Below are 18,916 nucleotides of genomic sequence, written 5' to 3'. Positions count from 1 at the left end.
AAATTAAAAAAACAAAAATAGGGCCCAACCGGGTTCGAACCGGTGACCTATTGATCTGCAGTCAATTGCTCTACCACTGAGCTATGGACCCTTTGTTGTTGCTCAACCGATCATTATATTTAAATACAATAATTATTTTCATACAACATTCCAACCATACTACCATAGGCAGTCGAACCACAATAACCCATTTCACGTCGTAAAGTAATCATCGTACCACCTTAATAAACATACGTCTAAGCATGCATAAAGTACTACCCACATATGCAACACAATCTTCTTCTTCCACCCATATCCAATTCAAACAACTCATCTAGAAAAAACGACTAGGGTATGCAGTCCTTTAGTAATGTATCTAGAAATTTATATAAGAAAAAGAAATAAACACTTAAAAAAGAATTAATACTAAAAACAATCAATAATTAGTTAAGTAATCATCACATAATAAAATCAAGGTTGTCAAGATTAACAGAATTCTGTTACCCTTTCACATATCTTGGGTTCCTCGTTGGAGCCAATATCTAAAATTTAGTGTCCTTTTATGGATAAGTTTCGGGCTAAATTGTCAAAGTGGAAAGCAGTTCAAAAAAAATATGCAACACAAAGTAGATTTGAATAAAAACAAAAGTACAAACAAAAATACCATTCAGGCATTCATCATCAGTATTACATCCATTACACATTCTAAAATATCATCATTCAAACAAAACCAGTATCATCCTAATCAAGATTCTGCAATGTCGGGATGATCCGGTATCGGATTAGCTGCCCGGAAATCCTCTTTGGTTCTACCGTAATAAGCCGCCAGTTTGCCGCCAGGAAAAGTCACAAAATTCCAACCGAAAGCTGACCCTCCGACAACGTAACTGCCCGGAGTTTCTTCTTCAGGGTGGTGCTTATTGGCGGTAGGCAGCTCTTCAGAAGCTTTTCTGGTGACCACCTTTTCCTTCTCTGCTGGCGGCGGCTGTGGTGGCTCAGCTGGTTTGACCTCCGGTGGTGGTGGTTTTTTCTGATCATGAACACCATCGATTCCGTTCTTACACTTTTCCATGGTGATTGTGTCTGTTGTCATGTCTTTGTATAGCTTCATTAAGACCTTCATTTCTGTAGAATATAGAAATAAAAATGGAAATGAAAATGAAGTTTATAAAACTATGATTGTCAATTGTTATATTTAAAAAAAAAAAAAAAACTTACGTTGGCTGATTTCATGAGCAGCTTTGGAAGTCTGGAAGTCTGGAGTTCGGAGTACCTTTAAGATGAGAGGGATTAATCAGGAATTTGATGCAAATAAATTGTAAGAGAATATGAATTCATAACTGTTCTTATAAGCTTTGAAGTAAAAATGAATTCTATGCGACTTAGTATGAATGTTTATAGAAATCAAGTTGAAAACCATAAACCCTAATTGACTAACGATCATTGCACAAGCCCATAACCAAATCATGAGTAATTGAAAAATCTCCCAGCTGTAACTTACTATGAAAGTTTAGTATTTAAAGAAATCCAAAAATTAAAACTTTAGGATCTATTCGAGAAGTTAAACCTAAATTAATCATAATAGGCAGGGCAAAAACAATAAGATTACATAACAAGAATTAACATAAAAATTCAAATTGTATGACGGAGCAACTATTTGAACAGATCGAAAACATGTATACTAACTGGAAAGAGATGAAATTAGGGTTTATAAAACAAGACGAAAAGTGCGTACAAACAGAGCATCATTTGGGATTTGTTGTTACGACTTGATTACCTCAAGGAAATGAGGACGAAGATCCTTAAGAACGGCTCGAATCTTGAAGTAATTTGAGTCTTGGATGTTGACATTGCAATCAGACGGACGTTTTTTGGGATTTGCTTGGAGATTTTGGGGACGATTCGGGATTTCCATTTTGTATATTGCAAGATTGAAGTAAAGAAAAGTTGTCGACTTTGGTCTGTTTGATTTCAACTTCCTAGATTTTGTAAAAATATTTGAGGCAATGGAATGTATCTATATATACGGGTATGTCGATAATTTTTTCAGAGGGTCATGTAATTTTTTTTTGGGTTGAATAAAGGATCGCGATACATTTTACCATTTAAACATTATAACTTTTTCAGAGGGTCATGTAATTTTTTTTTTTTTTTTTTCGATACATTTTACCATTTAAACATTTTGATATAGGTTTTAAAGTATTTTTATTGATTAAAATTATATTATTTTTTGAAAAAATATTAAAAATAATTATCTATTTGTTGACTTTTGATAAAAATATCTATTACTAACTGCATTCTTTTTTTTCTCGTTTCTCACTTCTTTTTTTCATCTAATCAGCATGGTTTTTTATTCGAATAAAACCAAATTGTCTAGTAGGATTATTTGGTTTAAATATTTGGATTTTTAGATTAGTTTTACAACGAATTATTACTTTGGATTTAAGATTGGTTTTGGTTTATAAAATAAGAACTGAATAATTCTAAAAAACCGAATAGCAATTTGTTATTATTTTTTAAATATATATTAATAATTCTTTATTTTTCAAATAGATTAAAAAAATTTCACCTAATAAAAAACATTAATGTGTATTTTTCTTTCAAAAGTTTTTTATCTATGAAATACTAAACTTTAATATACTTTTTAGTAGTTGTTTATAAACTTTAAACCACAACTAAATTATTTGTTTTTTTATTTTATAAAGTTAGGTAATATTCTAATTATATGTTATTTTAAAAAATATTTGATTTTTAATAATTTGATTGGATCAGATTTGAATTTAGTTTGTACTATCTGGATCAATGTTTTGAAAACTGAAATTAATTTGGATTCACTTGATTGGAACTGATCGAACCGATCCATCCAAACGAACATCCCTATCTAACCCTGCCATCCAGTGATTTGAACTTTGTTGTTTCGCTTCCTCCCTTTAACTCAATTAGATTTTGTTGTTAAGTTCATTATAAAAAGACATTTTTAATCTTAAATGGGACCAACAACCAGTCAACCAGCACCCACCCATCGCCATCATCGACTATTAAACAAATTAAATAACTTCAAACAAAACGATAAATGATTTCGATAACACACGAGGAATAAAACTACTGAAAATGCAAACTAAAAACTGTAAAATCAGAATACGGTATTTAATGTGGCTCAGTCTAATCTAACCTACAAAAGAAAGAGGAGAGAGAGAGAGAGAGAGAGAGAGAAAGAAAGAAAGAAAGAGAGAGAGAGAGAGAGAGAGAGAGAGAGATAGATAGATAGATAGAGTGTTTTATTATCACCAAGAAATTTTCAATCATACAATGCTAAACTTCATTTGTAATTTGATCACTCACTGTAAGGTATCACTCTTATTTTTGGGTTGCCAAACAAAAGGCTTTGAACAAAAAGAACTACCTTACTCTATATTTTCTATCTGGTATTTATTATTGTTGTTTGTTTGTTTGTTTGTTTGTTTTTCTTAATGTAACACACTTCAATATATAGAGATATATTGTAGTGAATTGAAGAAGTGTAAATCTCCCTTCTTTGATTTGCTCCAAAAACATTAAATATGAGAAAATGTTTACCAAGCTTCTATGACTCTTGTGTGTGCCAGCTAGCATGTAACACCCGGAATCCAGAAGGCCAAATAAAGGAAAGGAAAACCCTTAGTCATGAAGGCAATGACTCGACGAGTAGGGGAGAGTTTTGGTACGCGGGTAAAAGGACCAACTCGACAAGTTGGTCAAGGTTAAGAAACCCTAAATCTGGGTATTTGTACCTTATTTAAGCATCTTATTCCCCTTGTTTCAACCCCATCTACATCCTCCTTGTCCCAAACCCTCAACCAAGAAACCCTAGAGTGTTCTTTGAGTGTGTGAGCTATTTTGAGTGTTCTTTGTGCCATTTTGAAGCTTGTGAAAGGAGAAGAAGATAGAGGACTCAAGAGAGAAGGAGTAGATCCAGGGATTTCGTTCCATTCTCATCACTTTCTGGTAATCAAGCTTCCAAATTGACTTGTGATCCACTAGATCTCCTTATATCCTATTTATGTGGGTTTTTTAGTACAAGATTGATAGCTTTTGGGAAAGGATCGACCAAAGTGGGTATTCTCTAGATCTAGTGACTAGAGGAGCTATGAGGACATAAAGATGAAAACTTTAAGCCCTTAGAGTCCCCATGCAAGTGCTAAGGACATATTTATGGCCTTTTGAGCTCAAAAAGGCCAGGCATGGAAGAAAGATCAAGAGTTTACGTGTTATGTTGGCCTAGGGAGTCCAAATCTGTGAGTTTGTGGCATTAGAATCGATTTGAATCGACTGAATGAGAAGTGGACTAAAGGAACTCTACGAGTTGGATAGCCAACTCAGCGAGTTGAAGGAGGTTTCCCGTTTCTGGTTTCTGCAGGAACTCGGCGATTTGATAGGGTGACTCGAAGAGTGGGTGGGGTTTTTCCTGATCATGGATTCTGCATGTGCACGACAAGTTGAATAGCAACTCGGTGAGCTGGCCAGGGTTTTTGCATGGTTCTGAGGAACTTGATGAGTCTGAAGAAGGACTCGGTGAGTTGACTCATTTTGCCACAACTGAGTAGTGAAGCAACTCGGCGAGTAAGGAGAATGACTCAGCGAGTTGAGTCAACTTGGGGTGTTGACTTTGATTTTGACCAAGCGTTGACTTTGACTTTGACCAGGGGTAAAAGGTCATTTTACCCTAAAAAGGATTATCAGTTCCTGACTGTGTATTATGTTGGTAATTATAGCTCGGGGAGTTGAGGGGTCAACAGTTCGGGGATCTACCAACTAGCAGCGAGAGGATTATCAACGGGATTCTGCAGTCAGTGCGCGAGGTGAGTTTTATCCAGTAGGAACTGGTCGAAGGCACCATTGCCAACCCGTTTATGTATTTTAGTGTATACCGGATTTAGATCCGATGTCGAGGTTAGCCCGATGTAGTTTATATGTTATGTGTTTTGTACTTAGGTCGGATGTCGGGATTATCCCGATGTAGTTTATGTGATATGTGTTTTAGACTTCGATCCGATAATAGGGCAAGCCTGAGGAAGGTTTAAACTTTTCAGACTTAAGTTCGATGTCGGGTGGGGCCCGAGGAAGGAATGCATGTTTAGTTATACTTGTTATCTTTGTGATACTTGTATGAGCCTGGTAGGGAGGTGAGTGTGGACGGGGCCCATATCTCATCACTAGCTGAGTATGGATGGGGTTCAATATCTCATTAGTAGCAAAGTAACGGCGGGGCCCAAGACAGGCGAGGCCTTGAGACTAGTAGTTATAGCATATGTGTTTGATTGTTATGTACTATCATGATTATGATTATATGTTTGTATGTGTATAGCATCTGTGTTTGATTGTTAGGTACTATCATGATTATGATTATATGTTTGTATGTGTATAGCGGGCAGGGCCCATAGACAGGCGGGGCCTAGTAGAAACATATATGTATACCGAGCGGGGCCTGATGTTGGGTAGGGCCCGATTCCGAAGCAAGTTCGATGTCAGGCAAGTCCCGATACAACAGGCGAGGGACTAATGTTCGCATTATGTGTCTATGTGTATGGTATGTGGTAGTTTGAGGAGACTCACTAAGCTTCGTGCTTACAATTTTAAGTTTTGGTTTCAGGTACTTCAGCTGGCCAAGGGAAGAGCTCGGGATGACTTCATGACACACACCTCATCTTTTAGCCTGTAATGATTTACTCTAATAATTTGATATATGATTTTGATACATTGATTGATATGATGTTTTGAGATATTTCACTTATGTTTTATTGAGATGATTTGGATTACTATGGTTTTATTTTTTACTTAATAAGAAATTTTGGACCGTATTTTTGGGATGTTTCAAGTTGGTATCAGAGCCTTGGTTTGAGGGATTCGGACACACTTTCGGGTGTGTCTGAACTCAAACTAAGGAATTGGTTTGGAATTTTCGAAGGAAAAATCATTTTTATAAAAGGATTTTTGAAAAAAGAAAAGAATTTTAGAAAAAGCAAAAAGAAAAGGATTATGAAAAGGAGAAAATGGTGTGGTGCATGCAATCAGTCGAGCTCAATTAAGTACTCCTAAATTACCCATATAATTATATGTTATGATATCATCATCAACTTTATGAGAACTGCATGCTATATTAGGACTAAGGATCTAGGAAGGATGCCTTATGTGCCTGTTTTGTGTGAATCAACATTATGAACTGCATGCTAGTACATATTAGTCAGTATGATGGCCTGATTAGAATATTCTTGATTATGTGTACTCAATGCTCTAATGTTGCTTGCTTTGTGCTTTTAGGAGTTCTAGTTATCTTTTACTAACTAGTAAATGAATATGTTAAGTTACATATTGCGAGGACTGGATAATTTTAGAAGGTTAGGTCTAGCTCTATTTCGCAGCTCTTGTTTGAGTCCAACCGTTGTAGGGTAGGATCTCTCATTCGAAGAATTATGTAGTCTTAGCAATATGTAATGGTATTCGCAAGTTAATTATGGGAAGATAGCGATGAATTCTTATGCAGTTGATGGTGGAGAGTGGGATGGTGATTAACCTAGGGCAAGCCTAAGATGAAAGTGGTGCTAAGAGCAACAATAGTAGTAAGGGACTTGGTGGAGTCGAGACAATCCTTGAGGAAAGTAAGGATAGATGTGGAAGGTAGTATGGGCCGGTACTACTGAAAGCATATGATACGTACTCGAGTCAAGGAGGGTTGGGATAAAACCAACGGAACTTGTAGTGCGTGTGTGATCTCTCGATAGACATGAGCATTATGATGGTTGTTATGTTATGTTGCAGAATGGTGACGTTACGTGAGAGGCCAGTGGGTTGTTCAGGCACCGGCGATAGATCAGGCTCGGTTTCAAGAGCCAAGCAGCTTGGGGAGCAGATGAAAGAGTTTATACCGGCTGAGATTACGCGCAATATTCTAGACCAGACTCCTGTGATATTTGGTACGGTCAAATAAGGCATATTGGAGATTTTGGATGAGAGGCTGGAAGCCTTCCGTACTAAGATGGTGGCTATGATAGGGCTGCGTACACTAACATTCTGAGAGTTCAGAGCTTGTGGAGCTTAAGATTACCGTGGGCTAGAGACCCCATTGTGAGCACCAAATGGTTGGAGGATGTTGCCAATGCATTCCGCACTAGCTGATGTCCCGAGGGGGACAAGGTCCGACTCGCCTCATATCTCCTGAAGGACATAGCTCGTGATTAGTAGGAGGAGGTTGGACATGCTATTGGGGATGATGCTGCGTTGAACGCGATGACATGGAGTGACTTCTCGGTCAGGTTCAAGGCCTAGTTTGCACCAGTTATTGGGGTGCAGCAGTTAGCAGAGGAGTTTCAGGACATCCAGCAGACTACAGAGACAGTGGCGGAGATCACTGCCAAGTTTAGGGAGAGAACCCTTCTTGTTTAGTAGTATGTGGAGGGCGAGGAGATGAAGAAGGCTCGATATCACGAGATGCTGAGAAGTGACATCAGAGAGTTTGTGATCCGATCTAACTGCAAGACGTTGGAGGATATGATTGCTCGAGCCAGAGAGAGTGAGAGAGAGATTGACCTGGAGTCAGACAGGAAGAGGAAACTGGATGAGGTTCAGTTTTCCATAGGTTCGGGCAAGAGACCCTGGGGTCGGATTTGAGATCGAGAGACTTTTAAAGCTGCATTCGCTGTGGGAAGTTCGGCAAGGCACATGAGGGTGCGTGTAGGAGTGACAACGGTGGTGGTTCTGGTTGCTTCAAATGTGGCCAGACTGGTCATTTTAGCAGGGATTGCATTGCTACCACCACCCGGGGATCAGGACTGATCTACTTCCATTGCAGTAAGAGGGGCCATGTAACATCCATAAAATTCGAGCCAATTTAAAACTTTTTAAATCATTTAAAACCATTTAGTTATTAAAATTTGTTTTCAAAATAGTTTAAACATTAGAGTTCCCAGAAATCATAATCATAATTCGAGTAAGTGTACGGTCACACCTTTGTCTTCCCGCGCTCATCCGCTGAACCTGAAACAATAAACTGAAACTGTAAGCTCAAAGGCTTAGTGAGTTATCCCCAAAATACCAACACCATGCCGATATAACCATAACATATAACATATAGGTAAACAGAATAGCCATGCATCTCAATTCTACAGTGTGACTGGTCCGCCCGCACCGGGCCTTCACTCCACCTAGTCCACTCTCTGAGTCTACAGTATGCATAATGAGCCTTCAGCCTGACTGAACCGCCTCGCAGGCCTTCAGTCTGTCTAGACCGCTCTCTGAGCCTTTGGCACATATGGACCGCCTCACAAGGCCTTCAGTCTATCCGGACCGCTCGCTAGGCGTTCGGCCTAACTATGTGCTCTCTTGGGCCTGCAGTCTATCCGGTCCACCCTAGGTATGTTGGCCTTCAGCACAAAGCAGGACCGCCTTAACCCAACCCCCAATCAAACAACCATGTGCACATACAACAGATAATCACATAATAGTCTATAGACAACAAACCGATCTAACGTATCAATAGCATATCAACATCCTATAACCAGGATACCGACCTAACCGGTCACTAACATAATACCATCCTAACTACCATGATGCATATCTAATAGATCAATAAGCATATCAAGCAAGTACCAGTATACAATCCGAAAAAGGGCCGACCTTGGTGCCTTAGACCCTGTTGATATAGTGAGGATAACTCACCTCGCAATGTCGATCTGAACTGAAGTATCAACTTCCGAATCTCTATCTCACTGGAAATCCCAATCTATCACATGATAAATACAAATTCATTACACAACATAACAATCTTGACTAAGGGGGGCCACACAGTCCATCATGTCCATTTTGTCTTTTCTCGAATTTGGGCCAAGGCCCAATACCAAAACAGGACCCAACACTAGGTAGGCTTTCCAAGCCCACTGGTGGTCCACTAATGGCCCAATTTGCTAACTTGGGCCCAATCCCCCTAATGGGCCTTACCCAACTCCCAAATATCTTCTTGGCCCACATTAACTGACTTCGGATGGCCCACTAAGGCCCAAAGAACCAAAATCCCATGTATGGCCCAAAACTCGCAAGGACCATATCTGATGAGTACGCTGAGCGTAATCCTATGTGCGTTAAGCGTACTGGGCAAATGATACGTACGTTGGGCATACCTACATGTACACTTAGCGTACTCCTCTGTTAAGTCCATTTCTCATTACGTGCTTAATACTCCAATTCAGCAGCTACAATTACAGATCCAAGTCCTTTTCATCACCCTAATCCATAAAGTCACTGACTTGGTGACTTTACTTGTCCCAACCAAGCCCAGACTCCAAAAATGATGTATTACTTCCATGAAGATGGTCTTAACTCTTGCATGAATCCATTAAGTCCATAAAGGTGGCAACTTTCTACCTTAGGGACTCATTTAGCACCAAGGGTGGCAACCCTTTGCCTGGAAATCGGATTTGGGCTATAAAGCTTCCACCTTTGGACCAAAATTACTTCAAAACTAAACATTACTAGATCTAAGCACTCTTAGGTAAAATTATGAGCTTTATACCTCCAAGGAGTTCCAGATGATGATGTTATCCTAGATCTATGAGCTCCAACTTCCCAAGTTCTTCCTTGCCAACTTCTTCTTTTCCTCTTCCAAGATTACACCACCAAAATGACCTTCTCAAGGTCAAGATCACCCAAAGATGAAAGGATGAGACGTTTTAGGGTTTCTATGAGGTTGGGTTGGGTGATAAGGAGGCTAGGGTTTGAGCCATAATGTTCATTATATAGTGGTTAGCCCAAAAATTAGGGTTTAAGGTCTTTGGGAGTAAGTTGGGCATACTTCTCGTACACTGGGCGTACTCCTCCTACACCTGTGATCATTTAAACTTCTACGCTGGGCGTACTCGCCTAGTTGCCAAATTTTCATGCTTGGTCCTTTCTTGCCACTTCCTTCCAACTTAAAGGCTAAAAGTGACATAATTCAAATTTGAGTGATGAATATGAAGCTACTTGAAAAATGGGATGTTACTGGCCACAAGAAGGCCCAATGTCCAGGTTTGGTAGCAGCAGGACAGATGATAGCACCTGCTTCTGCAACATTGAGGATCACTGACGGTCGTCAGGGCCGGGCAGAGGCGCCTGTGGCAAGGAGCAGGGCATTCCACTTGGTTACAGAGGAGACATGAGCAACTTCTGATGTTGCAGGTGTGTATCTCTTGTTTCTTATCAGTCTTTATTTATGATTTAATTATTATGGTACTGCATCGATATTACTAAATGTATTTTAGATTTCTATTTCCTGGTTATGATTGAGTTATATTCCATCTGCATGCCTTGGATTGTAGAATAGTAGTTTGAAGATGCTACCCTTTAGAGCAGGTTCTCAGGATGCGGTAACTGTAGCAAGCGTGAATAGGATGTGGGGAGTGTCTCATTAGCCTTCGAGAGCTGTACTATTTTAGTAACGGGGTAGTTGTGAAACATCAATAGTGGTAAGCGTTGGTTACCAGTAGATTGAGCATTTGATGGTAAAGAAGATTGGAAATCCTTTCCAATTTGTGAGATGTAGGGAGCCAATCGAATCAAAATGGGGGAGAACCATCCATATTTCCATGTGCAAAAGTAAGTACGAAGTTGAGATAAGTTAGCACCCTAGTGGAGTAGGGAAGCATCTCGGTTGACTATTAGATAGAAAAGTGTGTGGGTTGGGAGTTTGGGAAACTTCACAACGTTGATTTCGTATAGTCATGACAGTTGATAAATGCTTTAGGAAACCAGGTCGGGGAGTTCTTGGCAAAGCGTGGGTTTAGCCAGGATGTACGACTACGGGATAGTCGTAGCTTTCAACAACAATTATACACCGGGGGAAATGTTGTAAGAGTGTTGTTTATCCACAATATTCATTAGCAACCAGATAATGCAGTCTGGGTGAGGCTCGTATCTCCTAGTTACTGGAGTGTTGGCGAGGCTCGTATCTCCTAGTTAGCGAAATGCAGGCAAGGCCGATATCTCTTAGTCGACAGGGTGTGGAGGAGGACCGTATCATCTAGTTATCAGGTTCGTACTCAAGAAAGGATAGATTAATAGAACTCGAGGGGGGTTGTACTTGCATAGCCCTACATAGGTGAGACCTACGGGCAAGGCCACTTAGCAGTATGATTTGGGTGAGAACTATGGGCGAGGCCCGTGAGTTAGTAGCAGGGCGGGTGGGACCTGGAAAAGACCATAGGGACAAAGTAGGGGATCGGGGATCCCAGGATCAGGTAGCCAAGCGACAATGTAGATAGAGCAGTATTAGTTAGCAGAAGTTGTCTTCAGAAGTCACTGGGAGCGACTGAGAGGGTGTTCAGTGGCTTAGTAACCAGGTGGAATCTGATATTTCAGATAGTGGGCAGATAAGTTTGGACCTAGGAGGTCCCGTGTTCCTTTGGAAGGAAGATAAGAGACAACATGGTGTTCAGGTGGAATCTGATATTTCAGATAATGGGCAGATAAGTTTGCGCAACTCTCGTTTGAGTCTAACCTTTTCTGGGATGGATCTTTTACTCGAAGGATTATCTAAGCCTCCTGGCAAGTATAAGTATTCTACATCTAGTTATAGTTAGGGAGTGTGTTGTTGTTGGTAGCATCGAGCTGATCAGGTTGAAAAGTTGCAGTTGAGCGGTTATCCATTGGGGTTTAGAAAGGTTTTGATAGTGGGTTCAGTTACCTTGGGAAGGCCATTGAATTCGGAGAATGTTAGCAATACTTTCAGAGTGACGAATATAAGTGGCGGTGGAAACACCAATTAGTCTAGAGCAGATAGAAGGGTAGATGCGGGTGTGATGTGTGAGATGTTCGCGGAATAGGTGATGGTAGCAAACTTTGAGGACGAAATCCAGGTTAATTAGGGGAGAAGTGTAACACCCATAATCCAGAAGGCCAAAGAAAGGAAAGGAAAACCCTTAGTCATGAAGGCAACTCGTCGAGTCTGTGGGATGACTCGACGAGTAGGGGAGAGTTTTGGTACGCGGGTAGAAGGACCTACTCGACGAGTTGGTCAGGGTGGGGAAACGCTAAATCCGGGTCTTTGTACCCTATTTAAACATCTTATTCCCCTTGTTTCAGCCCCATCTACAGCCGCCTTGTCCCAAACCCTTAACCACAAAACCCTAGAGTGTTCTTTGAGTGTGTGATCTATTTTGAGTGTTCTTTGTGTCATTTTGAAGCTTTTGAAAGGAGAAGAAGATAGAGGACTCAAAAAAGAAGGAGTAGATTCATGGATATCGTTCCATTCTCATTACTTTTTGGTAATCAAGCTTCCACCTTGACTTGCGATCCATTAGATCTCCTTATTCCTATTTATGCGTGTTTTTGAGTCCAAGATTGATAGCTTTTGGGAAAGGATCGACCCAAGTGGGTATTCTCCAGATCTAGTGACTAGAGGGGTTGTGAGGACATAAAGGTGCAAACTTTATGCCCTTAGAGTCCCCATGCAAGTGCTAAGGACATAATTATGGCCTTTTGAGCTCAAAAAGACCATGCATGGTGATGGCACGCCCCTCAGAGCGGGCCAGAAGTAAGAGAGTCCCTGGCAAGGAATTCCTAGTGAGGCCTGACCAAGCCTGACTCGACAATCCTGGCCACCAGGGACTCTAGCGGGGCGACCACGCTAGAGCCTTACACTCGCCAAATGTTGTCCTTCGCTACAGTCCAAATATAATGGCTCCAAGCGACAAGAGGCACATCCAGAGCATTATCGCCTGAGACAATCGTTAGCTCTGACACTACGCGGAACACGATCCACTCATAAGGACGACGAATCTTGTCGGGATCGCAGGCCCTTGTCCCTCATGTGGATCGAGCAGGATCCTCAGTATAAAAGGACGTTCACCTGGACTTGAGGGGTAAGATATCCATTCCCAATTCCTTAGCCTTTACACTTATTCTCTCTATTGACTTGACCGTCAGCGTTTTTTTGGGACCTCGTCCCGGTGAGGGGCTGACAGTTTTCTTTTTCTTGTGACCTCTCAAGTTTCCTTCCGGCCATCAGAATTAGTATCCCAAGTAGTTGGAGCCCAGGTCGCATCACATCGAATAAAGCTCAATACTTTATGTGTTATGTTGGCCTAGGGAGTCCAGATCTGTGAGTTTGTGGCATTAGAATCGATTGGAATCGACTGAATGAGAAGTGAACTAAAGGACTCGCCGAGTTGGATAGCCAACTCGGCGAGTTGATGGAGGTTTCCTGTTTCTGGTTTTTGCAGGAACTCGGCGAGTTGATAGGGTGACTCGACGAGTTGGTGGGGTTTTTCTTGATCATGGATTGTGCATGTGCACGACGAGTTGAATAGCAACTCGGCGAGCTGGCCAGGGTTTTTGCATGGTTCTTAGGAATTCAGCGAGTCTGAAGAGGGACTCGATCAGTTGACTTGTTCTGCCACAACTAGGGATGAGCGTTGGAAACGGAACGGAACCGGAACCGGTATTACGATAGTATAAGAACCGGTAACCGGACTGCCGGTTCCAATACCGGTTCCGGTTCCGGTCCCGGTTTTCCGGTTATTTTTCCAAACAAGAACCGGTTAAAATTTAGGTGAAACTAATGACTCTTTTGGTTAAAAAATAGGTACAACTAGTTTAGATGCAATTCATAATACTTACATGTTGTTAAGTTGGCTTCTAAAAGAACATAATATTCAATAATCAAGTTTCAAAAAAACATAACATTCAAAAATCAAGTTTCAAAAAAACATAGTGGTGTTCAAAAAACAAACTCGTCCCCACATATCAATTTTAATAGAATTCAACTAATCAAGTTTAAACCAAAATAATTCTCTCTAACTATCATCTATGTCTCCATTGGTCTTTTTCCCATTGCTTTGTCATTGTGTAAAGCTTCCTCAATCTATATATAAAACACAAAACAAAAGTGTTGTTAGCATTTACTAAAATGTAAAGGTCGTATAAAAATATAACAAGGATTGAAAGTACAAAATACCCATAGCTACTTCATCATCATTTAAAATGTCATCCATGTTGTCTATTATAGGTTTTCTACTCTTTCTAACCCAATCTTGGGTACACAACAAAGCTTCAACTATCACGTTAGACAAGTTAGCACGATAGTCGGTTAAAACTCTACGACTTGTGTTAAAGGTAGACTCCGATGCTACAGTTGAGATTTGTATCCCCAAAATATCTATTAAGAAATAAATTATTGTTAAATGTAACATCATTAATTATTAAAAGAAATGTGACATATTAAAAAAAAGTCAATACCTTTTGCCATTCAAGCAACTATCGGGAATCTTAACCCGTTAAGTTTCCACCAACTTAGGATATCAAAACTTTTGTTGTACGTAACCCGGGGCTTTTTCAAATATATAATTAATTCATTTTCCAACGCATCCGAGTTGTCACCTCCACTATTAAGGAAGTTGCCAAAAAAGTCGTTATCATCATCACAATCAACGACTTGTTGAGAACTTTGTTGTTGAGAAGACCCGCCCATGTCGTATTTTTCCACGTAGGTCTTAAAAAATTTCTCAATCTTCCTCTCGACCTCATAAAGCATTTCATATGCTTTCAATTCTATCTCCGACTTTGATAACTTTTCATTCTTGGAACCAATCATTTCTTTAAAAGTATACAACAATAATTGAGACTTCATTGTAGGATCTAGCAAAATAGCAAAGTAAACATAATCACTCATCTTTGCATAGTCGCCCCAATATTTGTCATATTTGTCCTTCATGTCGGGTATCAAATGAACAAAGTTGACTTTGGTTGACCATTTTTTAAGATGTAGATTCACATCTAAGATTTCCCGGATTAATCGATGGACTAAAGGTTTTGTTGAAGCCGAAACGTTCTCCGTTTTCGTCTTAAACTTTTCAAGGAAATCCACCATCTCTTTTATCGCCTCGAAATCCAAACGATCCGGTACTCTTTGTAGATCCTTCTCATACGATTTTTCTATCAAAATCCAAAAATAAAAACCAATTAAATTATCATATATAAATAAATGAAAAAAATGCTGCATTGATATGTTGTCTTTCCAGGCTTGTATCTAATTCAATATTTAACCAAAATATGATTTGTAAAAGTCTAAACTGAAGTATAAAGACTAAGCTACATGTTGAAAAAAAAAATCAAGTGATTCTGACTTCATATGAGTGAGTTATGCAATTTTAAAAACCGGGACACAATAATAAAATGTGCTGAAACAGAAAAAATGCTGCATTGATATGTTGTCTTTCCAGGCTTGTATCTAATTCAATATTTAACCAAAATATGATTTGTAAAAGTCTAAACTGAAGTATAAAGACTAAGCTACATGTTGAAAAAAAATCAAGTGATCCCGACTTCATATGAGTGAGTTATGCAATTTTAAAAACGGGACACAATAATAAAATGTGCTGAAACAAAATAAGAAAAGTAATACCTTTGATGCCAAATTCCACAAAAGCTTCCCATAACTCGTAGGCGGTTTTCAACAACTCGAATGTCGAGTTCCATCGGGTTCGAGAGTCGCCACACAAAAATTTCTTTGTTTCCAACCCCACGTCTTTGATGGTTTTTTTAAACTTCTTAATCCTTTGTGTTGAACCTCTAATATACTTCACCACCTTTTGTACACATTCCACATGATAGTTATGGTATTTTAACCCAACCTTCACAATAAGGTTTAGGATGTGAGCCATACACCGTATGTGGAAATGTTTTCCACCGTCGTAAATCGTGGGAAACATTTTAACCAAAAATTCGATTGTTGTGTCGTTACTCGTGGCATTATCGACGGTCATTGACATAACATTTTTCATACCCCACCCATGTATGCATGCTAGTAACTCTCGTCCAATTTCTTCTCCTTTATGTGTATCTATCTCCCTAAAATTGATGACTCTCTTGTGCATGACCCACTCGTCATCAATAAAATGGGCCGTGACAACCATGTAATTGACCTTTTTACAAGAGGATGTCCAAGTGTCGGTTGTCAAGTGTACAACGGTGTTTGCATTACTGAAATACTTGAGCAATTTATTCCTCTCATCTAAGTAAAACTTGCCTACGTCTCGGGAAATTTTATGTCTAGAAGGCAAGATCACCCTACCATTAAGCGCGTTAGTATATTCAATAAATGCTTCATTTTCAACATACTTGAATGGTAGTTCACCAACGGTAAAAAGGCCTAGTAATGCTCGTTTGATCCTAGTGTCATCATGTTTCCATGTTTGTACACTAGTCTCACCATTTGGTTCCTTCTTAAAATTCAATTTGGCTTGCTTTTTATCATTTTTTTCTTTGTTTTCCGGGTTTAACTTGCAATTCCTCCAATGTTTGTTCTTATTAGAAGTCCCGTTTCGGTCCGTATCGGCTTTAAGTATTGTATGACAATGAATACATTCCACACTTTTCCTTCCAACACCATCATCCTCTACAATCCACACCGACTCGAACTCTACCCAACAAGGAGCCGTTTCTTTACCATTATTCCTTGCTCTATCTCGTTTGCTAGTAATTGGTTTTGGCACGCCTCCATTCCTTTTTCGTTTCTTAGGACTTGGCTTTGGCATGTCTTCTTTTCTGGATTCGTCACTAATATTATTAATTACCGGTGGTGTCTCACCAATAAAATCATCTTCATAATCCTACATTTGGAAAATGAGTTCAAAAAATATTATATATCATCAAGCAAAATGAGTTCAAAAGATGTTTAATTCAATTTGGATAAGTGACATTATTTTACACCATATTAAGTTCTAAGATTTTATTTGTATATTTTTAGAGTTTTCTCAAACATGAATTGAATATTGAGATTGAGCCTTTAGGAGGAAAACAATTAACAAAATCTATTATATCTTTTTACGTTATATCATAAAAAATATTTTAAATATGAAATCAATTAATAAACAATGTAAATTGTAAAGGGATATATTATCTGTCAACCATATATCACAAGCATTACTACAAGATAAGGCAATAAAGGTCTAGGTAGCTTGAAAATTGAAATACATCATTCCCCTAAACTGGAATGGAACCAAAGGAATCCTCTCTACCTAACATCCTTACTCCTAACCTATATGTGCCATGTTGGTATACTAACATAAATGTAGACTAACATAATCAGGAAAGAAACTGGAAAGAAACCTAAAGAATAAGTCTCAACTCTCAAATGGGTTGAAGGGTAATTAAGTAATTTAGTAATGGAGTTGTTTTTAGTAATTTATTAATGCAGCAAGCCAGCAACAATCGACAAGTGCAATCAGCAAAAAACAACAACAATGACTTGTTGATTAGTAATTTAGTAATGCAGCAACAATCAATTGGAGATTGCACTTGTTGATTAAAAGATCTTAGCAAAAAAACAGTTGGTAGTTCTGTACTTCTGTTGCATCAAAAAAGCAAGAACGAACCAGTATACAATAAGAAACAATAACAACAATGACTTACTTGAGTTTCATCTTCTGTATTAATCCAATTACTTGAGTTTGGCTTCTGCATTGTTACACAAAATCGATTTTTGTTTGTCAGGATCGGTTTTTTTTCACAATGTCGACTATTGATCGTGATTTCCTAAGCCCCAAGCAAAACCGATCGTCCCTATTTTCCTCTGTGTGGTGATCGGCTTTTTTTTTTTTTTTTTTTTTTTTTAACTCTTGACTTGCCGTTTTATGTTTAGGTTAATTAAGGAATAGATTAGGAATTTAGGATATATGATATATCGATATTGCATCAATTAGATAATATTTTGAAAATAGATTTGCATGGATTCCGACTCTTACACTTCCAAGCCGGTTCCGGTTTTTTAACCGATTTTTGTTAGAACCGAACCGGTGGTAGAACCGGAACCGGTTTTGCCATAAGTCAAGAACCGATAACCGAACCGCTCTACTAATTTGTGTCCGGTTCCGGTTCCGGCGGTTCAAAAGCTCATCCCTAGCCACAACTATGAGTAGTGAAGGAACTCGACGAGTCAGGAGAATGACTCGGCGAGTTGAGTCAACTTGGGGTGTTGACTTTGAATTTGACCAAGCGTTGCCTTTGACTTTGACCAGGGGTAAAATGGTCAATTTTACCATAAGAAGAATTATAAGTTCCTAATTGTGTTTTATGTTGATAATGATAGCTCGGGGAGTTGAGGGGTCAGTAGTTCGGGGATCTACCAGCTAGCAGTGAGAGGATTATCAATAGGATTCTGCAGTCAGTGTGTGAGGTTAGTTTTCTCCAGTAGGAACGGGTCAAAGGCACCATTACCGACCCGTTTATGTATGTTAGTGTATATCGGATTTAGATCCGATGCTAGGGTTAGCCCGATGTAGTTTATATGTTATGTGTTCCGGACTTAGGTCCAATGCCAACATCGGGTCGTACTCGATAATCATAAAGCATATTCCAATAACTAGCATACAATATACTCATCAGGCCCTGCCCGATATCGATCCCCGCTCGATAAACATAAAACACATAACACATGCAAGCGTCACGCGTACACCAAGCATACTAAGTATAATAAACCATGGGTTGGAATTGGTGCCTTCGACCTGCTAAACATAGGGAGGATACTTACCTTATACTGCCGAATTACATAAACGATCCGTTGCTGCTGGCTGACAGATCCCCGGACTATCAATATCAAAACAACATCCAGTGAGCAATTGGTTTCCAATCCATAACTGGGGTAAAAAGACCATTTTACGCCTAACCTAGCTTGGTCTAAAACTAAGACCTCAACTCACAATCTGAAAGGCCCAAAAGTCAAATAATCAACCAAGTCCCAAATATGGCCTAATTTTCCAAATTGGGCCTAAACCCCTTACATGACCGACCGATAAACAATGGACCGAATCACACCCGAGTCAAAAAACACTAAAGCAGGCAGGGAGTTCACTATAAACGTACCTAATAGAGGTATATATATATATATATATATATATATATATATATATATATATATATATATAAGCGCATAACA

General features: G+C 39.2%; 1 protein-coding gene and 1 non-coding gene across 2 annotated transcripts; both read right to left on the bottom strand.

Moving 5' to 3' along the window:
* Window positions 1-19: 19 nt before the first annotated feature.
* On the bottom strand, window positions 20-91 carry TRNAC-GCA (transfer RNA cysteine (anticodon GCA)). The gene has a single exon. It is a non-coding gene; the product is annotated as a tRNA-Cys (tRNA).
* Window positions 92-592: 501 nt separating this feature from the next.
* LOC145041719 (uncharacterized) lies at window positions 593-1,994 on the bottom strand. Its single transcript, XM_078989876.1, has 3 exons — window positions 1,757-1,994; window positions 1,198-1,252; window positions 593-1,104 (listed from the first exon to the last, which is right to left on the bottom strand). Exons 1-3 carry the CDS (start codon window positions 1,892-1,894, stop codon window positions 725-727), a joined length of 573 nt encoding a protein of 190 aa, XP_078846002.1. The 5' UTR covers window positions 1,895-1,994; the 3' UTR covers window positions 593-724.
* Between the last annotated feature and the right edge of the window lie 16,922 nt (window positions 1,995-18,916).

The sequence above is a fragment of the Lactuca saligna genome, chromosome 4, assembly GCF_052625555.1.
Source record: "Lactuca saligna cultivar CGN05327 chromosome 4, ASM5262555v1, whole genome shotgun sequence".
NCBI classification, from domain to species: domain Eukaryota; kingdom Viridiplantae; phylum Streptophyta; class Magnoliopsida; order Asterales; family Asteraceae; genus Lactuca; species Lactuca saligna.
This window is presented reverse-complemented; position numbering and strand designations above follow the sequence as displayed.

Bases quoted from the DNA above. Each gene is read 5' to 3' on its own strand.
- LOC145041719 (XM_078989876.1), bottom strand. From the start codon at position 1,894: ATGGAAATCCCGAATCGTCCCCAAAATCTCCAAGCAAATCCCAAAAAA. The intron at 1,253-1,756 runs GTAATCAAGTCG...CTCATCTTAAAG, and splicing joins TTCGTCCTCATTTCCTTGAG to GTACTCCGAACTCCAGACTT. The intron at 1,105-1,197 runs GTAAGTTTTTTT...TATATTCTACAG, and splicing joins TGCTCATGAAATCAGCCAAC to AAATGAAGGTCTTAATGAAG.